The sequence below is a fragment of the Dryobates pubescens genome, chromosome 5 (assembly GCF_014839835.1).
Source record: "Dryobates pubescens isolate bDryPub1 chromosome 5, bDryPub1.pri, whole genome shotgun sequence".
NCBI classification, from domain to species: domain Eukaryota; kingdom Metazoa; phylum Chordata; class Aves; order Piciformes; family Picidae; genus Dryobates; species Dryobates pubescens.
The window spans coordinates 27,812,696-27,836,750 of NC_071616.1; the positions used below are offsets into that span (position 1 = coordinate 27,812,696).

Genomic DNA, 24,055 nt, shown 5'->3' on the forward strand with positions numbered 1-24,055 from the left:
AATCACTGGCTCCTTTTCTGGTTTATGGTAGGCATTTCTTTATTTTTGCTTCTTCAGTATAGCATTTAAAAAAACACACTGACAAACAAAGATGTAACAAGCTTTTCTTCTAAAATCATAACCTAGGTAGCATGAAATGGGGAGCTCTGGTACCAGTGGGTGACAGATAAGCTCCATGGAAGCATGAGGCGGTGACCAACTGCAGCCCGACTTTGACGTTGAACAGCAGCGTATCAAATTCCAGCCATGATCCCCTGACGCCCTGGCCTTTGCCATAGTTGCTCTCACCACAGCAAAGTCAGCTGAGCATGTAACTCAGTTAGACTGGGAAAAATGCACATGCTCCCTTCACTCCCCACCGAGAGCACAAGGGACAACATGGCCAACAGCCAGACCCAGGGAAGGGGCTGCTATGTGATCCCGGCTGAATTTTGTACCTCTGAAGATTTGCTACACTGTTGTCAACGACAAGCAGACAACTTAGCCTCTCTCTTTCAGCCTCACTTTAGTGCTCCCAAAACTCATGGGAGAAGTAGTCTGACGCACAAGAGTTATGCAGTAAAGGGTGGTCTCAGTTTATGAAAAATGTATGAGTGACCGATAAAACCAAATGCAAAATGAAGACCAAGAAAGCACTCAGTGCTGAGTACTCTTCTGATTCACACAGCCAGTTTTATAAGCCAGTCTCAGCCTGCTGCAGCTGGCCCGGCCTCTTGAGCAGCTTGCATTGTCTGTGGGACAGCATCCCCAGTGTGGATCAGTGCTGAAAGGGAGACAGGACTGAGGGGTCCTGCGTCCTGGACACTGCCTCTAGTTTGAATCCCATGTGTAGAGGACAGTGGCTTCAGGGGGAAACCATGAAGCTGAGGTTAAAGCACAAGAGTTGTGGGATTTGTTGCTGGTCCCAAGAAGTACAGTCTATCTTTGTGAAAGTGGAGAGATGGGAACACATAGCTGAGAAACTAAAATATCAGGAATCTTTATTTGATAGCTTCTATCACATATGCAAAGACTACTGATGACTGAGACAGTCTGAATTCAGGTAATTTTTGGTGAGAAGATAATAATTCAGCAAAAACATTGTTTTGGTTTGGTTTTTTTCTCCACAGAGTTTCAGGGGAAATGTTGGATAAATATTACAGGGTTTTGGAATATATATATATATATTTTTTAATCTGAAACAACTTTTCAATCTGAAATTGATTTTCTATTAAGGAAAAGAAAACAGCCAAAGCAAAGCATGTTTAGAACATATAAAATCAATTTGCAACAAACAGATGTTTCTAAAAGCCATGCTGTGACAGTCTCTGAAATGCTGAGGGTTTTTCATCAGCTCAGGTCAAACACCATTTCAAAAAATGACAAATACTCAGCCTGTAGAGAAAACATTTTATCAGCATTTCTGATAATGGGAAGTCACAGCAGTGGTAGGAAAGCCTGAAGGTTGGGTGTTTCAACACCCGAACACAACAGCATGGGTTCTTTATTGAGTTGTGTCAGTATTTGGCTGCTGCCATGCTAATAGCTCTGGTGTGGCTTTACGCCTTTGCACCAATGGAACCAGGCACATTAGTAACAGATATATCAGTTTGGAAAATGAATTGCCTGAGTATTACTGCCTTTCATCAAGCACAAAGGGCACTGGGCACTTGGTCTGTCAGGGTACACTGAGGGCTGCTACCCCACAGTGGAAGGTCAGCCAGGAGCTGAGCACTGTGGTCATCGGATTCTTTTTCTTCCTCTGTAAATTGCAAAGGTGGTGCAATACTTCAATTGCTCTTTGTCTAAAATCAAAAGAACCTAATCTTGTATAACTCCAAACAGTATTGGTGTCACTTTGGGCTGGCCATATGACTGGGCTTGAGACATGACCCCCTGTTTTATACAGATAGATGCTTACTTTCTACCTAAACTTGTAGTGAGGTTTGCCTAATAGCATGTTGCTCAAAGGATGTGGCTATACTTTTATTCTTATATACTAGAAAGAGGCTTAAAAAACTTAAAAGTGACAAAGGATGCAAAGTCCATTTGATAGTGATTGCGCAGCTCAGTGAAACTGTACATAAATATTATTACACAATCAAATAGAAATATGCTAAAGCCACTAATGAGTTAGTGTGCTGGCTGATGGTGAATCATATAAAGGGAAATATAAAACATTCATCACTAAGATTTTTCTGAAGCAGTTTAGGGAAATGCCTAGTATCTGATGCAAGATATAGAATTAATATTCCTCCATTGTCTTGACTCTTTCATTGGTTATATTAGGCAGGCTTTAGCATCATTCTCATCAATCATACAATCTCAAACAGATCAGCTGAAAATAAAGTCAATATGACAAATATCTCATGGTACAGGAAATTTCATATTTTTCCCTATCTGAATAGCTGCATTGTTGCTATAGCTGAATTGTCAGCTGTCAGCTAGTGCCCCAAGCCTGCAAATACATATTCATATGGCATTAACTGTAAAGGAACTTAGCCCCTTAGTTTGAGTTATGTGCATGCATAGCCTTAGCAGAATTATCATCTAAGTTATGACCCAGCATGTACTATACAATGTCAGCGGGAGTGTAAGGATGAGAGTTGTGCAGTCTCACTTTTGAGTCTGAATCTTCTGAAAATGTGTATATCTGACAGTGTTTTCATGTAGCTAAGGCAAACATTTTGTATGTTTCTCTGCTTGCTGACTTTTGTTTGAAAATGCTCAACCGTAAATGATGAATCTTTGTTCCATAGAATTCCTTTAGGCTCCAGAAATAATGGTATCATATTATCATAAACATACTACTAACAATGTACACTGCATGCAAAGAAAACCACTGATTATCTTTTTCTGCTCACAATACGAAAATTAATAAAACATTGACAGTCATCTCCATTCTTATGCATCCAATACCAACATTTTTACATTCGGCATCATTATTACAGAAATAAGAGTAGTATCTGAAAAACAGAAATAAGAGTAATATCTGGAAAATTAAAATTGAATTGATTCTTAGAGGGAAAAAAAGCAGCACATTAAAATTTGAAAACACATCTGGTAAATTTTAATCCATATCTTAAACTGGCAAAGCCAGAATTATTTATAAAGCCTTTCCCATTAAGTTGCAGTAACTAAAGGTGAGAAATCATTCCACTGCTACACAAACATTTTGTTACGTTTACCCACCATCAATACCAATGCACCACAGTACCACTGCTCCTCAAGAAGCTAAGTGCGTACTGTGGAAAGCAGTCAGCCTCCTCTGCACCGTCTCTGACTCACCATGGCTCACAGCTGGTGTCATTTGCAAATGCTAGTCTGTTAAGTCCTTGCTGCCAAAGACTGATGATGCCAAAGACTTGTTATGGTGAGACCCTATTCCTGAGACCTGGTTCCAGGAGGCATTTGAGTATAACAAAGTCTGAGCATCACAGAACAAGTCTACCTGAGTCTAACTGGTGACAGCCTGTGGAGAAGCCAGAGACCAGATAGTATACTTGCATTTCCTAATGTGAAAAGTGAGGGAAGGGTCACTATCAGCATTCCAGGCAAGTGACTTTGTTGTCAAGAAATGGATGCTTTTGCTGCTATGTCTGCTGTGCAGAAGGGACTTTCCTCCCTATTCTAGAAGATTAGGGAAGCCCAAAGCTGTTTTATTCACCCAAGGGGAAGGAAGCTCGGCAGCTGTCAAGAAGAGAGTTGGGATTGGTACATAGATCATCCTCTGCTGAATTTGTGCTGGTTGCAGAAGAAGGGATCACAGTGTTGTGAACACAGCTGAGTACCTTCCATGAACAAGGTAGCATATCCTTTTAGTCTATTAAGCTTGTCTTGGGATCCAAGCTTTGGCACAAAACCCTGCCATGGCAGCCAGTTACAGCCCAGACCCACTCCCTCTGCAGTCATGGATTCTCTTTCAGTGAGAGACTAGACATGGAGGACTGCACATGGCACAGCACAGGCATATTTCAGGATGAACTGACACCTTCCTACCTAACAGCTACGTTATGTAAACTTGTATTGTTGGAAGCAGTTGGGTGCTTTCAACCCTATAAATTGCCTTTCACCATCTGAGTTCTCAGGTGAAGTGCAAACAAGCAAATCTAATGCTTAAGACAAAGAGAGTCTTACTAGATACCAGATGGTTCATATGTAGACAAATGCATAAGGATTGATGTGAGATATCAGCCTGGCATGGAAGTTTCCATGCTGAACAGGTTTTGTTTCCCTTGGATCAGTAGCGAGGAAAATGAGTTTGTAAGACTCTTCAGGAAGAGCCTCCAAAATGCACAGCCAGGCATGGAGGCAGTGCAGGTTCTGCAGGGTCCCTGCAGGTTATCTGCTGGAAATAAAGATGAACAGGGCTTTTTTGTGTTTGGTTGTTTGGGGTTTTTTTCTGCATAATGTACCATTTGTTAGTTTTGTACATTTGTACATTCTGGTCTAATGAAGACGAAGCCTCTCAGTAAACATACATGTGCGGTCTGTTTGTGGACTGGATAAAGTACTCTTAGGAAGCAAACCAAAGTCTCTCAGAGGCCTGGTCAGTGCTTTCTTTGGAAGGCTGCTGCTGGAAATTGCTGCTGAAACATTTTCAGTGAGGTTCTTTCTTTCAATTAGACATATTTCTCCCAGCAGCTTTCCAAGGAACAGTATTTTTTGTTCTCCAAAATACTGGCTAGCCAGAAACAAAGTACTCCAGCTAAACCTTGAACTATGTAATTAGTAGGTTCTGCAGTGCTGCCTTCTTGGAATTTTAATTTAGTTAATTTTTATCCCTGTTTCCCTCACTGGGCCAAGTTCCCAGCTTATGACACAATGCATTCTGAAATATCAGTTCCCACTTGGAAATGATGAGACCTCCTGACATGGATGAGGACTTAGTGTATTTAATGTGAGCTCCAAGGTAGAGATTAAACAGAAATATAAGACACTTGGACTTAAGCAATGCTTCATACTTAAGTTTTATCACAATGAACTGAAGCTTTTATTTGTATTTCACTGTCTACCGAATCCAAATTTTACCTGTGGGCCAGGGGAGGGAAGAGTCTGGGAATTCAACCAGCAAAGTATCTCCTGGATTATCAGGCAATAACATGAAGATGATTACTGACTTTCCTTAAAATAATAAAACTGTGCTCCACAGTAGAACTTTACACTGCAATAAACCAAAACAGCAGATCCCAGAGGCTCCCAGGCTGGGTGCCTCTGAAAACTGTGCTCAGGTGCAATGAGCTGAACACTGCTGCAGAGATGAAAGCAGAAGGAGCAAAAAGTAGATAACTGAAAAAGCTGCCCTGTCATCCAGCACACAAGAAGATGTATTCCTGTGTGAGGACATGGTTCCTGAAATGATGAATTTTCATTGGCAGTTATAGGAACCAGCGATGAGAGTGATAGCCTATCTTTCTTCTTTCTCCTTGCTTCTTTGTGTGCACAATGTGATTTAAATAGTTTTATCTTCTTTCTTGAAAGTCTTCTTTACCCATCAGACAACACACCAGACACTAACAGGGAGAATGTCACCTTCCTGTCACCTCAGGAAAGTATTTTTTGTTCCTATAACAAACCGTCAGTCTACATAGATTAGTTCTTAGCTGACAGAAACAAAAGGTGATATTTTCATATCTTAAGATATTGGCTATTAATTTCCTTCTACTCAAATGCAAACATGAAAGTTTCTGTCACTAATGGAATATTTATTTTTTAAAAGTTTACTTTGGAAACTATTTGCATTACCTACAAGTCAAAACAAAAATGAAACTATCAACTTTTTCCTTGCCAAAGCAGACTTACCATTCAGCACCTGTAATGAGATGTTTTATTCAAGTGTTTATAGTGCTGTTACAGACTCTAAGGTATCCATGATATATATGCTACCAAGCTGAATATTTCTAATAGCTGCATGCTGAAAACTGTTCACATAAAAAAGCCTGAAGGTAATTTGGCTTCAGCTGGCATTCAGCTGAAAGAAGGCCTGTGTGTGGCTGTCTGGGTAGGCATACCTTCAGATCTTTGTATAAAACATTTCCCTTCCACAGTCATTCTTGAAAACATACTTCTCTTATATCAATCTTCACAAATACTGAATAAAAGGTAAAGAAATTGCTCTCCAAGGAAATACTTCATTTTTGTTTAAATGAATGCTTAATGAATCTACTTAAGAAGTACTTTCCTGGGGATATTTCTAGAACTATCTGTGAAAAAGAAACCTGTAAAACTAAAGTATTAAGTATTAAAGTTTTTATGGAATGGGATAAACCTTTTTCATATTTCAAACTGCAATAAAAACCCAGTGGCGAAGCACACAGCACATGGCTGCTGACAGCGCAGGGCTGTGGGCACCTGGTCACACTGCCTACACTAAGACCATCAGGCAAAGTACAGCACACCCACAGCTGGAAACTCTTCCCCTAATGGGTTTTCTGCTTAGAAAGGCAGAGTAAACACAGAGTCCTTAGACTTTTTGATCTACATTTGAGTTTGGACTATTTGCAGTGTGAAGATAACTGGCCCATGTCTAAAGGACTGTAACTGTGATGAGCAGCAGAAGTTGCTGCTTAACTTTAGGGGATGGGAGCAGTATGTATTGTTTTACAATGCAGAGCTTTAAGTTGTAATATCAATAGAAGTACTTAATGAATTTTCATTCATTAAACAGCTTCACGCCTACAAGAAGATGAAAAATATAATTGTTTGATGCAGAGAGAGGCAAAGAAATGTGGGCATCAGAGCTCATCTTTTAACTCAGACACTGCGTTTTCCTAGGCTTCCCCTCTAGAAGGTGACTATGAGCCTTGGGCTGATCGTTTCTGTATTTGCTGGAGAAGGAAGAGAGGTTCAAGAGAAATATCTGCAGAGAAGATCCTGCGACTGCAAGAGGCAGGTTGAAGTTACCCAGATGCCTGGAGTATAGGCAGGTGCTCTCTGGGACATGAATACCAATGACATTTCCACATGCAGTCACCAGCAGGATTTTAACCAGGGGAGAAAAAAGAGGGGGAAAAAAAGAGAAAAATAAAAAGGCAGAGTGAAGTCAAATATATCTGAGCCATTTTTCTTTTCAATTCAGAATAAAAATAAAATGAACCAGAACTGTTAATTCTAAGGAATGAAGAGACAACTAACTATAAATTAAGGATCATTACCAGCCTTGCTCAGCTCCACTCAACTGTGCCATTGATCTTTCACATCCTCTCCAAAACCTGTAGCTCTACCAGCACCATCCAAACACAAATGTTTCCTCCACCATGCTGGTGTGTTGGGCACCTTTCTGTGCCATTCTCTGTTTGTTCAAATCTCTGCTCATTTTCTCTCCTTGCTCACCTTGTCATGTTTTCATTAAAATGAGATTTATTTTTTTTCCCTTCAATCCTTCTAGTGGATTTAATTTTAATTTATTTACTGACCTTTTCTTTTCTCCTAATGGCTTTGTTATTGAATACGTGATACCACAAGAGACTAAAAGCTTCTATTTACGAGAGGTGTCCCTCAAGGTTTTCCAGGCTTGCTTTAATACAATGCAATGAAATTCTGGTATTTTTGAGACCAGACCTAGCCTCTGGAAAACGGTGGGAAGCTCATTACCGAGTCCAGAGAGACAGAACTGATTACAAAAATCAATGAGACCGTAGGATGAAATTTTTACATCTCCAGCTCACTTCAACAGCAATCCTTCTTGTGCATCTGAGGATGCAATCCAAACCACAAGTCAGTAAACAATTAATTGACCTATTTTTAAAGAGGATATGTCAGAGTTAATGGGCAATGTACTTAGGCAGCTTGAGGCAGAATTGAGGTCTCATATTTTTAATGCTTCATATATTTATAGGTACTGAATTCTGAAGAAAAATGGTGATCACCATCATTGTACATTCCTGTCAAAAACACAAGTCAGAGAATTTCATTACACCAACCTCAGTTAAAGCACATCAGAGAAGCTTAAAGGGTTAATGTTCCTCACATTTAAAATATATTCCATATTTACAGTCTGTATTTCACTTACGCCCCTCACTACTCACTCTACATTTCTCTTTTCAGCTGCATGAAGCACTACTCGCTTCTCTAAATATAGGCACTCAGAGTGTAGTATTTTGTGAGATGCCTCAGTATTCCTTTCATTTGCCTTCTTTTTTTAAGAAGCAAAACACAGCACAACCCACCAACTATAAATAGAGCCTTCTTTCTGCAACCAGTCTCCAAAGGTCACCTTACAATCTTTCGCTATTTCCCATATTAAGCAGCAATGCTTTTCAGCTGACATTCCAACTTCAAGTCATGCATATGAGCATGATGTAAGCTTGCTTCAGACCACAGTGAGAGGGCTGCAGACAAGACTGCTGTATAATTGCTGAGAAAAATAACATCCATTGTCAAAAAGGGCACTTCATCAAACAAAATTTAGCTGCATGAATACAAGTGTCTCCAAATATTTGGTTCATGCTAAAAATATAGCACATTTATTAAAAATATATATTTATAAACATTGGTATGAACAGACACAGATGTTAAGCAAATGAGAAAGGAAGAATAACCATGTAACGTATTTCTCCCAACATTTTATCAGGTTTGGGCAGACCTTGTTCAATGGAATAATTTTTTTCAAGATTGCACCATATGTTCATTCTAAATAAAAAGCTTGTCACATTCAATGTAAGTAAAAGCAAAAACCAAGAGGAAAAAAAAGAATCATTTGACCTAACAGACATGTGATCTGTGCTATGAAGCTATCTTTGAGTTCAGTCTTTGCGAGTATACAGTATACATTTTTAATTCTATATAGTGTACAGTTTCTTTCTTATTTTGCTTTTCTCTTTCTCTTCCCCTCCCCCCACTTTTTTCCCCCCTTTTTTGTTTTCCCTCCTATTTTTTTTTCTTTTTGTATGTGTTAAAACAACATGTCCCTGGTGGATTTCTTCAAAGTTACAGCTTACATAACTGCAGTCATTTTCCCCCAAACTGAAAGGAAGAGGGCAGGACAGAAGAGTTAAGCTTGTTACTGTGTGAAAAAGTCTTGTTCAATTAATTGTGCTTCAGCCTTCGCTGCCTGCAGGCAGTGCTTTTATGATGTGTTAATATAATACAGAGTCAATTCTGATTAAACAACTTGTCAATAGTCAGCAATGTTTGTCATCACTCTTAATGGCCATTTTATCTGGTCTATTTGCCTTCTAGTTTACAGCGTTGTGTAAATATACACAAAAATGATCACAATGAGGTTCAGAATTGTCCCAATAATTCCAAGCATTGCCAAGATGGTTTCTTCTTTACTTTCCTTTTCTTGATTGCCTTTATCTTCTTCATTTCCACTAGTGATTACCATCTTGCTGGCCAGTTTCTTTATCCTCCCCTTCAGGATAACCTATAATTTCAAAAGAAAAACATCACAATGATTGTTAGTTTGAGTTTCCAAACTCATACAAATAGTGAAGCTAATTACAGAATTTCCATTTCAAAAGATTAGCATTTTCACTATTTAGTAAATGCTTAATTTAAATGATAGCTCATCTAGCCTTTAGACTACTTGCAACCCTCCATAACACTCTCTTATGTGCCAGCGATCACTCATAACACATAACTCATCTGCAGTGTTGTTATAAAACTGCTTAGAAATGTATCAACGAAGTGGGACTCCACCAGTGTCAGGGGGAACGTTAGGACTGCAGGAGACCATCTCATCACTTTCAAAAGGCCGTAGATTTACACTTCAGTACAAAGAAGCAAGTAAGTGAGGGAAATTAAGTTGGGAAAACCTCATTTCTTTCTAATAGGAAAAAATCACCAAAGACAAAGGCACTTTGTCTCCTGACAAGAAGACAGACAGCAGCGACTTCCTAATAAATAATTCAGAATAAAAGCAAGACCAAAATAACATCCATCTTAGCTTTTATTTTCCTCATTCTTAGTGTACGATGAAAAGTTACTTGCAGTGCAGTGAGCTGAAATGTATCGATCTGCCTGCAGGGAGAATACAGCCATCTCCCGAGCAGCAGCCCTAGCCTTGGAACTGCTCAAAAAAGGAAGAGTCTTCTTTCAGAAGAATCTTTTAAGTTAGGACTAGCCCTAACTCCCAGCACTGCTGGAGCCACAAAGAAGCTCCCCTGTTCCTCCAGATGGGGATAGAGACCTGGGTAAGCATTTGATTGTTCAAATTAGAAATGAATAAATTATATTTATTTGTGTATCTAATCCCCCATGTAAACCAGAGTTCCCCACAAAACTGAAAAAGGTTGGCTGGTTTCCCAAAGGAAACTGATCTACTGACAGCTGGGTTCGGGTAATGCTCTGCTGTTTTCTCCCAAGCTGCAAACCAAATACCATGATGTTTCTGCTGCAGGAACAAAAACCTCAACAGCTCCTGCCTATAGGAGAGATTTGGTTGGAGGAGAAAGAGGGCAGAGGCACCAAGGAGCAAACCCACTAGACCTCATTCAGTGTGGAAGTTCTGGGTGATGAGGGGTCCCAGAGAACAAGCTACCACCTGCACAGGTATTACCAGAGAGGAGCCTTGAACACAGTACTGAAAGGATGGATGGGAGTGGGAGTGGTGAGGAAATTCTGCAATGGATAGACTGAAAGAACAAACAGAGAATTCAGACAAAACCACCCACATTTTATCACATCTCTAAACTGTTCTTATTTAACAGTGAATAACTTCCAGCAACTTCTTAGAACAGGTGTTGTGGTTGAATTCCAGCAGGTACAAGTGATTAACAGTGAGACAGAAGCACAGGTCTGCAGAGGTGCCACTAGACTTTATACTTAGTTTCATTAGCATTTTTGTGCTTCACCTTAGCGTCACCAAGTGATTCAGAGGAAAAAATGTGCAAGTGAGTCAGTAACCTGAAGGTATTCGTGGCAGATGCAAGTTAGCAGGAGCAGGGCGCACCAGCAGCCCTCTGGGAATACTGCTTCAGACATCACAGCATGTTCATCTAGCAGGTCTTTGAGTAACCTGCCCCAAGAGAGCTAAGCTTCAGAGGCACCAGGTACCTTCCAGAGGTGTTGGCTCCTGCTGCCCCTCTCCAGGTTCCCTTCCAACCCTCAGAAATTCCATGATCCCCACAATTCCTCCAGCCACATCCACTCCTAAGTCCAGCAGGACCTACCTCTTCTAACAGCAGAAGGGCTTTGTCATATTTGCCTCCAGCTGCTATCCAGAGGAGGCCTTGATTGCACCTGACAGGTGCCCTCCCTATCTTACTCATTGCCACCATGCAAACAGTTGTATCTTAACAAGCAAATTTGCTCTAGGAAGTCACAGGGGAACTCTTCTCAGAACCATTTGTGTTAATCTCACAGCACAAGCACATCCATTCTGTGTGGCATCAGACCACAAAGCCACATCCCAAGCCATGGCACATAGCCATTAGTTCAACCACAAAGCCATGAGTCATTTGGATATCATGTTCTTTTCCCCTTCAGTAACTGGGAGGCTTTCCCTCTGGCCAAAAGTTTGCATTTCACTGTTTGGTTGAAAAATCAAGTGGAATTGCAAATAGAATCCCAGTCTTATAACACAAGAATTTGAGTGGAGTGTGAAGTCCTTTCTGTCTGGCTCCCACAAGGGACTCTTGGTTCAGCACTGTGGCTCGCACAGAAATATGGTCATACCCAAGTATCTCATGGGTCAAGTCCTTCTGGTGCTGAAAAAGCTAGAGATGGTACCACAGATATCTCTTCATCCCATGCACAGAGCAATTCAGTATCCTAGCTGGGAGAACTTGTACAGGCACTGCATCCATTGATACTCTTAACTTTGGCATGGTGTCTCTGCACTACATGCACTAGACAAACTGCTTTCCAGAATTAATGTGAGCAGAGAAAGCTTGGGGGCATTTGAACCCCTCTTATTAATATCCCCAGTCTTAGTACATCCAAACTGTGCAGCATAAAGGTTGAATGCTTTCCTGCAGGATGCTAGATACCAAAATTAACATAAATCTAAAAAATAGCTAAGTAATTCATAAAAGAAAAGCATTTAAATGGCTGTTAGATATAAAGACAAAGTGTCTGTCTTAGGAAGTCCTTGAGCTGTGAATTTTCTGGAAACTAAGAAAGTATTCTAGGCAAGTGCCACAACATCCTTGCCTTGTTATTAACGTCTTTCCAGGCATCCATTACCAGTTACTGAGAGAGAGGAGGTCCCTGGGCAACATAATCTCTGCTCTGAGGTTGTGCAATCATTCTTCTCCTCTTTGCAAGGTTTAATTATTTGCAAGGAGATACTGAGTGTTTTCAATTTCAAACACTATCATTGTGACTCAGGCTGACAGATTATTTCTGTCCCACTAAAGAGCCTTAACTGAGGGAGGAGGTCCTCAGTATGATGCATTGAAATATACATAGATAAGCTAGTGACCAGGACATGATGAACATGAAGGAACAACAAGGAGGCAACAGCAGTCAATACTTTATACATGGGCTGATGCACAGTGTGATTTGTTGAAGATCATCTCTCTTGCTTCAGTCATGCCTATGTGCTATATTTGGCTAATGCTATGATCTAGCCTAGGACTGCACGAACTGCATCCTTTTGGGATGAAATTACACCCAAAGGTGGACCGCAGGAGTTTCTTCTATGTGCTATAAAAAACACTGACAGAAATCTCAGTAGGGTTCCAGAAAAAAGCTGGTCTGAAGTAAAAGTCCAAAAACACATGCAGAGAGGACACTGGCACCATTAGTTTCCTTGGAGAGGATAATCCAGTGGGTCTTCATTGCTCGTTATTTTGTCAGTCACCTAAACTGTGAGAAAGTGTGCACAATGGTATTGGTATTAAGAGGCATTTAACATTCAAACAGGACAAACTAGGACCAAACACAATTATATTAGGACTTTGCCAAATATAGCACTGTTGAAATCAAGGTGAGCATTGACTTTGAACTGTGAGGAGACCGGAATCAAAATTACTTCTCCATATTTAAGAATTGACCTTGGGAGAAGAGGAGCAGTCTCCTAAAGTCAGACTCAAGCCTTTAACCTTCACAGATCTCATGCTCAGAGCAGCATTTTGGCTGTCTGGGGGTTTTGTTGTTTTGTTGGGTTTGTTTGTTTGGGTTTTTTTGTTTTGCTACTGGGAAAATATTTGCTGTCAGTTTTAGTACAATTGCCCCAATTAAGAGAATAGAAAAGTCTTCTGGCTTTCTGGGTACCTTTTTTCAGCCTTTATTATCCTCTTCTGGAAGCTGACCTCATTTATTTGACATTATTTCATATTTTTAAGATTCTTAAGACACATTGTTCCTTTTATAATTTTTTTGGTGGGACTTAATACTTGTCAGAAACTCTCCTTTTCCTTACCCAGAACTGCTGAGATAAGATGGACAGAGAGCACTAGATTTACCACTTCCTTAATAATCATCCTTCTTACTTAATGACTACTTCATTAGGAAAGCAGTTTTCTGCCACATCAAAAGTATTGCCTCTTACTGCATTTTGTAAGATTCATCATTAACCTAACATCAGCCTTATGAAAATATATGCATTTGAATAAGCTATTCATGTATTCCATGTATTCTGCATTTTACAGTGGAGAAGGTCAGTTCAGTGGTTAGGACACTCCTTGCACTACTGCTGATTTCTTATATATCTATAGGAGGTCCACTTAGTCTCTCTTTGCCTCAGTTTCTCCTCTGTAGGATTCTTTGAAGAACTGCCTAGCCAACGTCAGTAAAATACGTAACAGAAGTGAGGCCCCACAAGTAATTCCAAAAGACAGAAATGCTAACATCAACAATTTCAAACCCAATAGTGCTAGAAAACACTCCCACCTCCACCTCCCCAAGTCTGTGGGACGTGTTGCACATTACTGTGATACTGTGATACTGTGATACTGTCATTGCAGACAGTACGGTGAACCAGGTAAAGCATTTCTAGCACAAGGAGATAATCCTTACCTGTTTCTTTGCTCGCAGTGTGAGCAGTGGCTGAACTAAAGGTGGTGGCTCAGTGGCAGAACTTTGGAAGAGGCAGCAGAAAGCACACATTTGTGAATCTACTGCAGTATGTTTGTCACATAAAAGATATGAAGCACATCCCTCATGAGGTACCTGCCCTGACATCTGCCAGCTCGTGAATATGCGGGCCCCTTGACTTGCTCTTGAAGAAGTTTTTTAATCTTAAATCACTTCCCTTCCAAGTCATTATTGATGATCTCCCAAAAGGGGCTGCTAGTGGAGGGGGCAGCCAGCAGAAGCAATGCTTCTGGGAAGTCAGAGGAGGGAAGGACAGTTCAGGTTCTGCCTGGGCCCTCATCACCTCTCCTGATCAACCCCATGCTGTCATGTGTTACCTGACACTTCATGAAAACTTCTGTAAAGCTTCCAGTGTCAGATAACTCCTGTGGTACAAAACAGTCTCCCGCCCCTGAGTCCAGCTGAACCACTTCTGTTTACACCAGCTTAGGATATGAATCCTTGTAGTCAACCCAACTTGAATATCAGCAAGCACAAATTTTGTATTCTTAATCCATAATCACAATCACCAGCCAAACTGTTTTGATATTTAAACTTGTTTACAGACCCCAGGCTATTAGTTGTGATGACACATTAAGAGATAAGAAAGCTTTAATTTTCCGAGGATAGTTCTACCCTCTGGGGATAAGAAACAGTGAAAACTTATTTTGATTAGCAAGCTGAGGAGGGCACAGAAATCACACAAAGCAGAGCGTGAGTTCAGGTGCTGCTGGAGCTGACATCTTCCCTTATCACACAAAGTGCTTGGTTTACTAGGAAGGGAGAAAAAGCTCCTCAAGGATTTAACCTCGCTCAATTATCAGTCACATGGAGTTTTGTTCCTTTCCTCCTAACAAGATCTTTTGACCTCATTTTCCTCCAAGGGCAGACTTGGGAAACTTGGGTGCACAGCCCAAGTCCCAGACAGCTCCCAAGCAAGGTGCTGAGCAGGGCTGTTAAGTGGACACTGCAGTGCTGCTAGGGATCCCTGGGAGAAAGGCCAATTTAGCACAATCTTGGGGTCTTCAGCAGCCCTCTTCCTAAGGATTATATTACCATATTCTCACTTCCATGATGACTTAGTATCAACTTCTGATCCTAGTGCTGTTTGGACAGTCCTCTCAAACTCTACTAACAAAATACATTATCAGTCAAGATCCTGCTCAGAGAAGCACTGATACGCATAGGGACACACATTTGCATTTGTTTTGAGAGCTGGATTTCAGGGAAGTGAAAGGTACCAGGTAAATGCAAGATAAGGCCAGGAGTAGCTCTGGGTCCATGTGCTTCACTAAGAGTTCATTCAGACACAGCAGTTTGCACAAGCTCTGTATAACATATATGAACAGTAGATGAATTGAAATGGAATGAGTGTAAATTAATCCATAGCAGAAATCAGAATACCTGAGAAAAGACCTGCCAGAAAACAGAATAAAGGGGTTCAGGGCAGTTGGACCTACTTCAAACAGGAACTCTTGAAGGCACAGGAACAGGGTATCCCAAAGTACCAAAAGATGAGCCAACAGGGAAGGCAACCAGCCTGAAGGGGTAAGCATCTTTTGAAGGAATTAAGGGGAAAAAAGAGGGTATATCACCTTTGGAAAGTAGGGGGAGGCAACTGTAGATATGTTTAAGAATACTGTTAGATCATGTAGGAGAAAAATTAGAGAGACAAGCCCAAGCTGCTCTCCATCATTTACCACCAGTCACGGCTCACCAGAGAGGTCCCAGATGACTGGAAACTGGCCGATATGATGCCCATCCATGAGAAGGGGCAGATGGAGGAACCTGAAAACTCCAGTTGTGTCAGCCTGACCTCAGTGTGGGGAAAGCTGTGGATGTAGTCTATCTGGACTTCAGCAAGGCCTTTGACACCATCCCCCACAGCAAACTCCTGGCCAAGCTGTCAGCCCATGGCTTAGACAGGAGCATGCTGCACTGGGTTAGGAACTGGCTGGAGGGCCAAGCCTAGAGAGTGGCCAGGCAGTAGTGGTGTCCCCCAGGGATCAGTGCTGGGCCCCATCTTGCTCAGTATCTTTATTGATGATCTGGATAAGGAGATAGAGTAAGTTTGCAGATGACATCAAGTTAGTGGTAGGTGTTGATCTGTTAGAGGTTAGGAGGGCTCTGCAGAGGGACCTTGACAGGCTGGGCAGATGGGCAGAGTCCAACAGAATGACATTTAACAAGTCCAAGTGCTGGGTGCTACACTTTGGTCACAACAACCCCATGCAGTGCTACAGGCTTGGGTCAGGGTGGTTGGAGAGCAGCCAGGCAGAAAGGTTCCTGGGGGTACTAGTTGACAGCTGGCTGAACAAGAGCCAGCAGTGTGCCCAGGCAGCCAAGAAGGCCAGTGGCATCCTGGTCTGCATGAGAAATAGTGTGGCCAGCAGGAGCAGGGAAGTCCTTCTGCCCCTGTACTCAGCACTGGTTAGTCCACACCTTGAGTCCTGTGTCCACTTCTGGGCCCCTCAGTTTAAGAAGGACATTATGACACTTGAATGTGTCCAGAGAAGGGCAACAAACCTGGTGAGAGGTCTTAAGCACAAGCCCTGTGAGGAGATGCGGAAGGAGCTGGAGTTGCTTAGCCTGGAGAAGAGGAGGCTCAGGGGAGACCTTGTTGCTCTCTACAGCTTCCTGAAAGGAGGTTGTAGCTAGGTGGGGGTTGGTTCTCTTCTCCCAGGGGGCCATTACCAGAACAAAAGAACAGTCTCAAGCTGCATCAGGGGAAGTTTAGGCTCGAGGTGAGGAGAAAGTTCTTCACAGAGTGATTTGCCATTGGAATGGGCTGCCCAGGGATGTGGTGGAGTTGCCATCCCTGGAGGTGTTCAAAAAAGAATTGGATGTGGCACTTGAAACTAGGGTTTAGTTGCCATGAGGTGTTAGGTATCAGGCAATAAGTTGGACTTGATGATCTCTGAGGTCTTTTCCAACCTCGTTGATTCTGTGGCTCTACCAAGTGAAGATGTGAGAGGAGAAAGACATAATGTAATAGATTGGTGAGACAACTTGTCTTTGAGTTATGAATTTACTTCAGTGTTTCCACTGCCTACACTTCAGACAAAGACTAACTTTTGCTGAGCATTAGTACTGAAATAACCAAACCCTTTCCCCAAATTCAGCATGATTTTAAGTGGTTCTTATGCCAATAATTTTTATTCACTCTTTATGGGAGATGGTCTGTTCTCCAGCAGTTTTGAAGAGGCCATGTTCTGTCCTTGAGTTCAGAATGTACATCTTATCAGGAACTGAGGAAGACCAGACAGGATTTGGCTGGACATGTTGAAAAGTGTTTGAATAGCTTGTTTGTTAGCATTAACCAATTGTATGCCTTGCTTAAGCACACGTTAGTAGAAAGGCAGCCAGTTAGAGTGTGACAACACTGCATTAGGTTTGCAGAGAAACATATAAGTTAGCTCTGTAGCACAACAAACATCTTTGCTTGGAACAGTATTGCTGAGTCTATGTCACCACAACTCTTGAATTTCATGGAATCATTTCATTTCTTATGTCAACATACAGAAGACCTTATTTTCAAAATAAGGTAGCTTCGAATCCCAAATCCATCAGTTCATCATAGCTACTATATTATGTTTTGATTTCTATGTACAGTGTAAAAAAATAAATATGCCCTTAAAGATGCTGACTTGGTCCAGTGGAAAGTTTCCCTGAATGTGGCAAGGGGGTTGGAACTAGATCATAGAGTCATAGAATCACCAGAGTTGGAAATGGCCTCGAAAGGGCATCTAGCTTAAACCCCCTGCCTTCCCCACCACCACCCTTTATCTTCCCAAAGCAGCTCCTGCTCCCTCTAAAATCATCTTTCACCCTGCCTAAACAGATCCTGCTCCACCACCACCATTTTTGCACCCATCCCAGAGCCACAGGCAAGACCCTCAACCAGCCAAGGTACCACACAGAGGAGCTCAGCCCCAGTAAGGAAGCCCAGCCAGCACCCATGGATGATATTGGAGTAGATATCAATACTCTTCCTACCTAACCGGGGGGCCACCAGGCCCCCCGGCCTTTGTTGTCACCACCACCATCACCCAGTGTGCACCATGGGCACTCACCAGCGATGAGAGGAGGATCCCTCAGCCCAGATGGGCTCAGCTTAGGGCTTCTGCCTTTCCTGGGGGGGATTAAGAATGGGAGTGGGTGGGGATGGCAAAGTGGCCACACCTGGGGTGGGAGGAGACTCCAACAGAGCCCAGGTGCTCTGGGATTTGAGGAGAAAAAGGGGGAAAATGGGGTGGAAAAGGGGCAGACAGTGAAACCATTGCTGTTGAGAAAGAATAGATCTTAAAATAATATTCAAATAGGAATTATTGACTTATAGTGATTGTTAAATGCTTAATATGGATCCTTTCAGGATGTTCCACTACTCTTGGATATTAGATAATTTATTGATAAACCCAAATATGATTTTGATAGGCCAGTACTAAGGTCAATAAACAAAAAACCCACCCACACCTTCTGCTAAGGTAACTGTATGGTGTTACCATCTCAGCAAACTTTATCTCAACCCAGAGGGTTATTTTGGGTTGTTTTCCCACCCATCGGGGGGGGGGGGGGGGGGGGGCTTGCTTCTGAGAGCAGGCAGTGTGAAGCCAGGACGCTGCTGGGCTGAAGAGGAGCCAATGGGTTTAGCTGGCAGAATTGGACTCTCCTACAGCTAAACGGGAACAGTCCATGCCACAATGAACCCTGTGGTCTCCCCTGTGTGAGTATGGAGACAATATGAGGATGAGATGGAAACCCTTTGTTCTACAGGCACAAGTGCATGAGTTACAAAGAACAGTAAAGAGAAGAGAGAGTTCTTCCAGAAGGAGAGATGCACTGGTCTACCATGAGCAGTTCTTTGGTCCTAGTACATGGGCAGCAGCTCCAAATTTGAGTAGGGAAAGATTTGGACAATGCACTTAGTCCCATGGTTTAGCTGATTAGATAGTGTTGGGTAATAGGTTGGACTTTATGATCTCAAAGGTCTTTTCCAACCTTGATTCTGTGATTCTGTAAAAGAAGGGACAGGGAAGACAAGGAAAGGTGCCCAAGGAGAAAGTCTTTCATTACAGAAAAAAAAGATCAAAAAGAGCTGGAATGTAAGCCAGGTTCAATAACACTCCCCAGCAGTGAGCAAAGAGACCAGTGCCTAAAGCAAAGAGATGTCTCAGTGGAGAGAGGACACTAGCACTTATGTAGTCCTCAAGCAGGAATATAAACCCACGGCAGGCTGCTGCTATGCTGGCAGGTTTTAGTCAGTGGGAACTACATGCTATTTATAGCACCACAGTCAGGATATTTCCAAAGGTCTCAGCAATGTGAGACCTCCTCTAGAATAAAGGGAAGCACTCAGCAGCAAAGAAATTGTTCTGAGATGGCAGAATTCATGTAATGCATTACAGAGCTCATCCTCCTCCTTGCCATGGGTCTGATCCAGTTTGTTCTGGCAAGTGTTTCTGACCCCACAGGTAGCTCAGAACTCAAAGGAGGCAAAGGACGTGCAGTATAAAGCTTTATACTTTAACCATTCTTCGCCTCAGTTGTGACTCTGGGACCACATACAACCTCAAAACACTCAGGACACTTAAGCTTTGTTATAAAGACACCAATCAATATTTTGAGTATTTTGAATACAGGTATCTTAGAGACAAATCTATCATCTCCAGCAGAACAATGATCCTTAAATACCAGGCTATTACTACAGATTTTCCTTTATCATCAGGAGGACAGAAAGAACAAGCCAAAATGGAGATTTCTCCCAGAATTGGCTTATAAGATATCCTGTAAAGGCCAAACTCGCTGTGGTGTTAGTGGGCATTAAATAGGGCCAGATCACAGTCTAGCTGACCAGGTGTTCACTTGCTGTTAGCTGTTACCAAATGTGCACAGGGTGCCTGTAGTATGCTTACCCCTCCATACCTAACTAGAGTCAGAAATCTGCAGCTCAAGCACTTCCTCCACCAGAGGAATGAGCTTTTAGTTTAACAGCCCTTCATAGGTTTGTTTTCTTGAAATTTGTCTAATTGGTGCTTGAAGTTATTATTTTGCTACTATACTGTATTCTTTAGTGTGGTAATGCATCTAAAGCCCCTTTCCCCCCTGCTGTGGAGTTGGGATGGGGATGAAGGTCAGGAAGTGTGGGAAGAAGGATAAGGAGGAAGGCACCTCTCCCCCTTTCAAGGCTTTCTCAGATGGCACCTGGGCCCCTTCCCCCAGGTTGCATGTCAGGGGTATCTGGACAACGCAGAACCTGATGCTGATCAGTTTCTTGCACTTTTTTGTCATGTGGAAGGAATACGATCTGTGGCATTTGCAACACAGGACATTTGGGCCATGAGCTGATGATATAAAACAGATTTGCTAGAGAGCACTAGAGGCTCTGCCTAGGATTTTCTCCCCCACGTGTGGACCACACATTGCAATCCAGAAGAATTCCTCAAGATACAGAGACACTAGGAGGATTACCCACAACTGGAACCAGCATTGTGAGTGCATTGCTCTTGGGTTCTATCACTTTCCAAATACTGACCTTTAACCATTTGTACCTGTTCTGGTACTCTGGGAGATGTCGTGCAACCGAGCAATGAACCTGTAAATAATAATTTTCTACATTTGTATATATGTGGCAGGATTTCTATATTAATAAAATCATTTCTATTTTTATTACTTCCCCACCTGCACCCCTTTATTCGCAGCATTTAGCCAGGAGCTCCAAAGGTAATTAAGGGACGTCTGAAAAGGTATCCACTTGTTATTTGAACCTGTTACTTCATTTCAAAATCATGAGTGATCAGCTTTTATTCTGTAGGCCATCTACAACACTGTCTATTTCTTACCATACACTGGCAGTCATACTTTTTTTCAAGCCTGAGAATCCCTGGTCTGTCGAGCTGTTTTCTCGTGCAGAAGCCAGTCCATGCCTTTAGTTATTTTTGTTGCCTTTTCTAGTTATATGAGGAGGTTTTGAAGCAGCAAAGGACAAAACCATCCTGAGCTTCTGGAATTTATGTGAAGTTTCTGTGCTGAAGGTGTATTGTCCTTGCTCCAAAGATTTTATAGTTTACACATACCAAATTTGGCAGAAAGGACACCTTTCATTTAATGGAAAGAAAATAAAAGAAGAAGAAAAAAAGGTAGCTAAATGCCTCCCACAACCCAGAAATTATGACAAATATTTCAAAATAGTTGAAATTTGTAGTTGGATTTCTTTCTCAATCCTTTACCCATCTTTTCTGACTTTAAAAAAACAACAACACAAAAAAACTCGATGGTGACTACACCAGCAGGAATGTTTACAGATTCAGATTAAACTAACTAAATCATCCCAAACTGTTACATGCCTTAAAATTTACATCTTTGTCCAGATAAAAGTAGCATTAACTAAAAGAGCAATGTGAAAGAATGAAATGTTATGGTATCTCTTTCCATCATTTAAAATGTCATCATCATGTTTTCTCTTTCAAGGGTATCTCCAGGGCTCTCTTGTAGGAGGAAAAATATGGTGAAGCCCTGTGAAAGGAAATAATACAATACCCAAGACTCAGAGAAAGACAGGTCTCCATTATCTACCAGAAGACATGTAACCTCTGTCAGAAGCACTATGAAGATATGCTCTCACCACTCTGTTGGAATGGGAACTGAGCTGATTCAGAAGATATTTAGGAAACATTAAGAGTAGAAAAGTGACACAGATTTGTCTGGTTGATTGGGGTTTTTTTCCTTTTTATTTTTTTTCCTTACCAAGGCCAGGAGATAATTTAGCCTGCAATGGATCAAACTACCTTTACCTAAGATGTGACCTCTCCTTACAAAACAGCCTTGCACCAGAAGAATATCCAGAAGCACGAGGGATGTAACACTAGAACTTCTCTAGAAAAGAGCTGTTGGTTTGTGGGTACAACATCAAGCTAGAAAGTCTAAAATATCCACTTTCACTTCCACTTATATTTTTATTCCAATAATTAATTACCGCTACATTAATGAGTACCGCAAACAATTCTAGCCAATTGACACTTTCTGATTTAAGAAAGTTGTATTCAGATTTTTATAGCTTTTAATAATTAATTTGATGTAAAATGATACCTGCCAGCTATTTGTCTCAGGGGAGATATTTTCCTGGGGGGAAAAAAAAAAAATTACTCGGTTTTGCAATTTGTAGGGATGATGCTTGGGAACCACTGCTTTATCTGGCAATCTTTCTGTGAAATACTCAAGGACCTTCACTGTTGAAGCAAGGACTGCATTCTTAATTTTATTGTAGGTGGGATGTCTTGATCTAAGTGCTGAAGAAGGTCCCATGCATCTGAAAAGATATTTATTTGCAAGGGACGAGTTTTGCAGAAGAAATCGCCTCTCTTGCAATTTTGCCCCTGTTTTATTTCTCTCTTAGCTGAAAGCATCTTTGCAGCACTTCTGTAGATTGAAATGTCATTGACAATTCTCAACAGGGAAAATTCACTAGCAGAAGATTTTTGGTTTGCTTTTAAAAAATTAGAACTTGTTTGGCTCTTTGTGTAATTAATTTGCAAAGACCAGTAAAAAATGCCACGATTAAAGGTGAACCAGGATGAAGTCAACCTCCTTCTGTTCATGTGTTATCGGTCAGGCTTTTGCTAAGCCCCAATCTTTTCATCACATTCCAGCTTCAGTCAGAGCACGGTGCATTTGCCATAGAAGAGAAGATAAAAAAGCTTTTCCTTGTAAAATGCTTCATTATTTTTCTGCAGAATTTAAAAGGTGACAGGAGAGTCTGAGGAGAGGAGCAGCAGTCTTTTGTCTGCAGGCATGAGATGTTGCCCTGAGGAATAGGACAACACATTCACACCATGCTTTTCAAAGCTGCTACCCTTTTCTGTGTTTCTGGGAGCCTCCTTGGGCCTGAAGGTTTGAGTATCTGAAAGTGTGTACTGGCCATCATGGTGGAAGCCATGAGATCTGCATCATGTGCTGCCAGGTAGTTTAAATAAGTTACACTGGATACCCACAGTTATGGGTATTTGCAATCTTACTCTTTTTTGCCTCAGGTTACCAGCTGTACCAGGGAGTAATGATATCCAGAATTGCTATTAAGGGGCTATAAATGGAAATAAGACAGTGTTTGCACATGGTAAGGACTTGCACCATGGAACACCCTGGAATGCCCTACTGGGAAATAATTTTGCCTTCACAGTGGAGTCTGAGCTATGCATTGAACAGTGAAAAGAAAATCAGATATTGAACTCACAAACTGTGTCATCTATTATGTGCACCAAGCGAGACTCAGATCCTGGGCAAAAATAGTCTGTGACTGATGCACCTGTGCAAGGTGGCAAATTAATGGAGTAGAGACAATTTTGCTTGCAGCATTTCTTAGCTTCAAGTGCTGAGCTGTGCAACCTTGATAATGTTCTTTTCACATACTGTTTTGTGTGTAATTATTACCTATATCAGCCTAAATTTAAAAATAGAGCACTTCCACACTGAATGCCTCTTTTAGGACACAGATGCAGCTGACTCTTGAAGGTGCCAATAACCTGCAACATATGCTGAAGGCTACTGGGCACCATCACAGCAACACCATCTAAAATCTGAACATTTCAAAGCTTCTTTCACAGTCCTGAGATGTGCAGTCCAAAATGGAGGCAGATGAAAATCCCTTGCTGCTTTTCAAATGCTAGATCTAATAAGATAAAATAACAGATAATTTGGGGAAGAAGACAGTTTCTAAAACAAAGTTATCAAAGTAGGATAACACTCCAGGCAACCAACTCCCACACCTTTTATCATCATCATTAGTCATTTATATTGCAGCAGCATGCAGCAACCCCTGCTGACGTCTGGGCTAGAAACCAGGCACAGATAGCAAGAATGATACCTAGCCCAAGCAGCTTACAAAATTACAACAGTGCAAAGTATCAGAAGGGGAGGGAGGAAGAACAGAAGGTTAAAGCGAGTTGCTGAAGGTCGATTTGCACAAAGCTGCCACAGCCAGGAGAGCAAAACCCTCAATCCCTGGAAGCATCTGCCCCTCTGGCTTGTGCTCAGAGCAAGCACAGCATGGGGGGCAGGAAGCAGTGTGACTTGTGCAGGTCCTTGCTCCTGTGGAAACAAGCTGGTTGTGTGGGGAGTAGCA

The 24,055-nt window shown here is 41.7% G+C and overlaps 1 protein-coding gene across 8 annotated transcripts in view; it reads right to left on the bottom strand.

The window, feature by feature from the left end:
* Positions 1 to 6,991: 6,991 nt before the first annotated feature.
* Positions 6,992 to 24,055, bottom strand: part of LOC104306868 (protein TUNAR) — a 192,869-nt gene continuing 175,805 nt past the window's right edge. For all 8 annotated transcript variants that reach the window (XM_054161884.1, XM_054161882.1, XM_054161885.1 and 5 more), the window contains one exon: positions 6,992 to 9,346. In XM_054161884.1, coding sequence (XP_054017859.1) covers positions 9,161 to 9,346 — 186 coding nt within the window. In that variant the 3' untranslated portion in view covers positions 6,992 to 9,160. The remainder of the gene's footprint in view (positions 9,347 to 24,055) is intronic.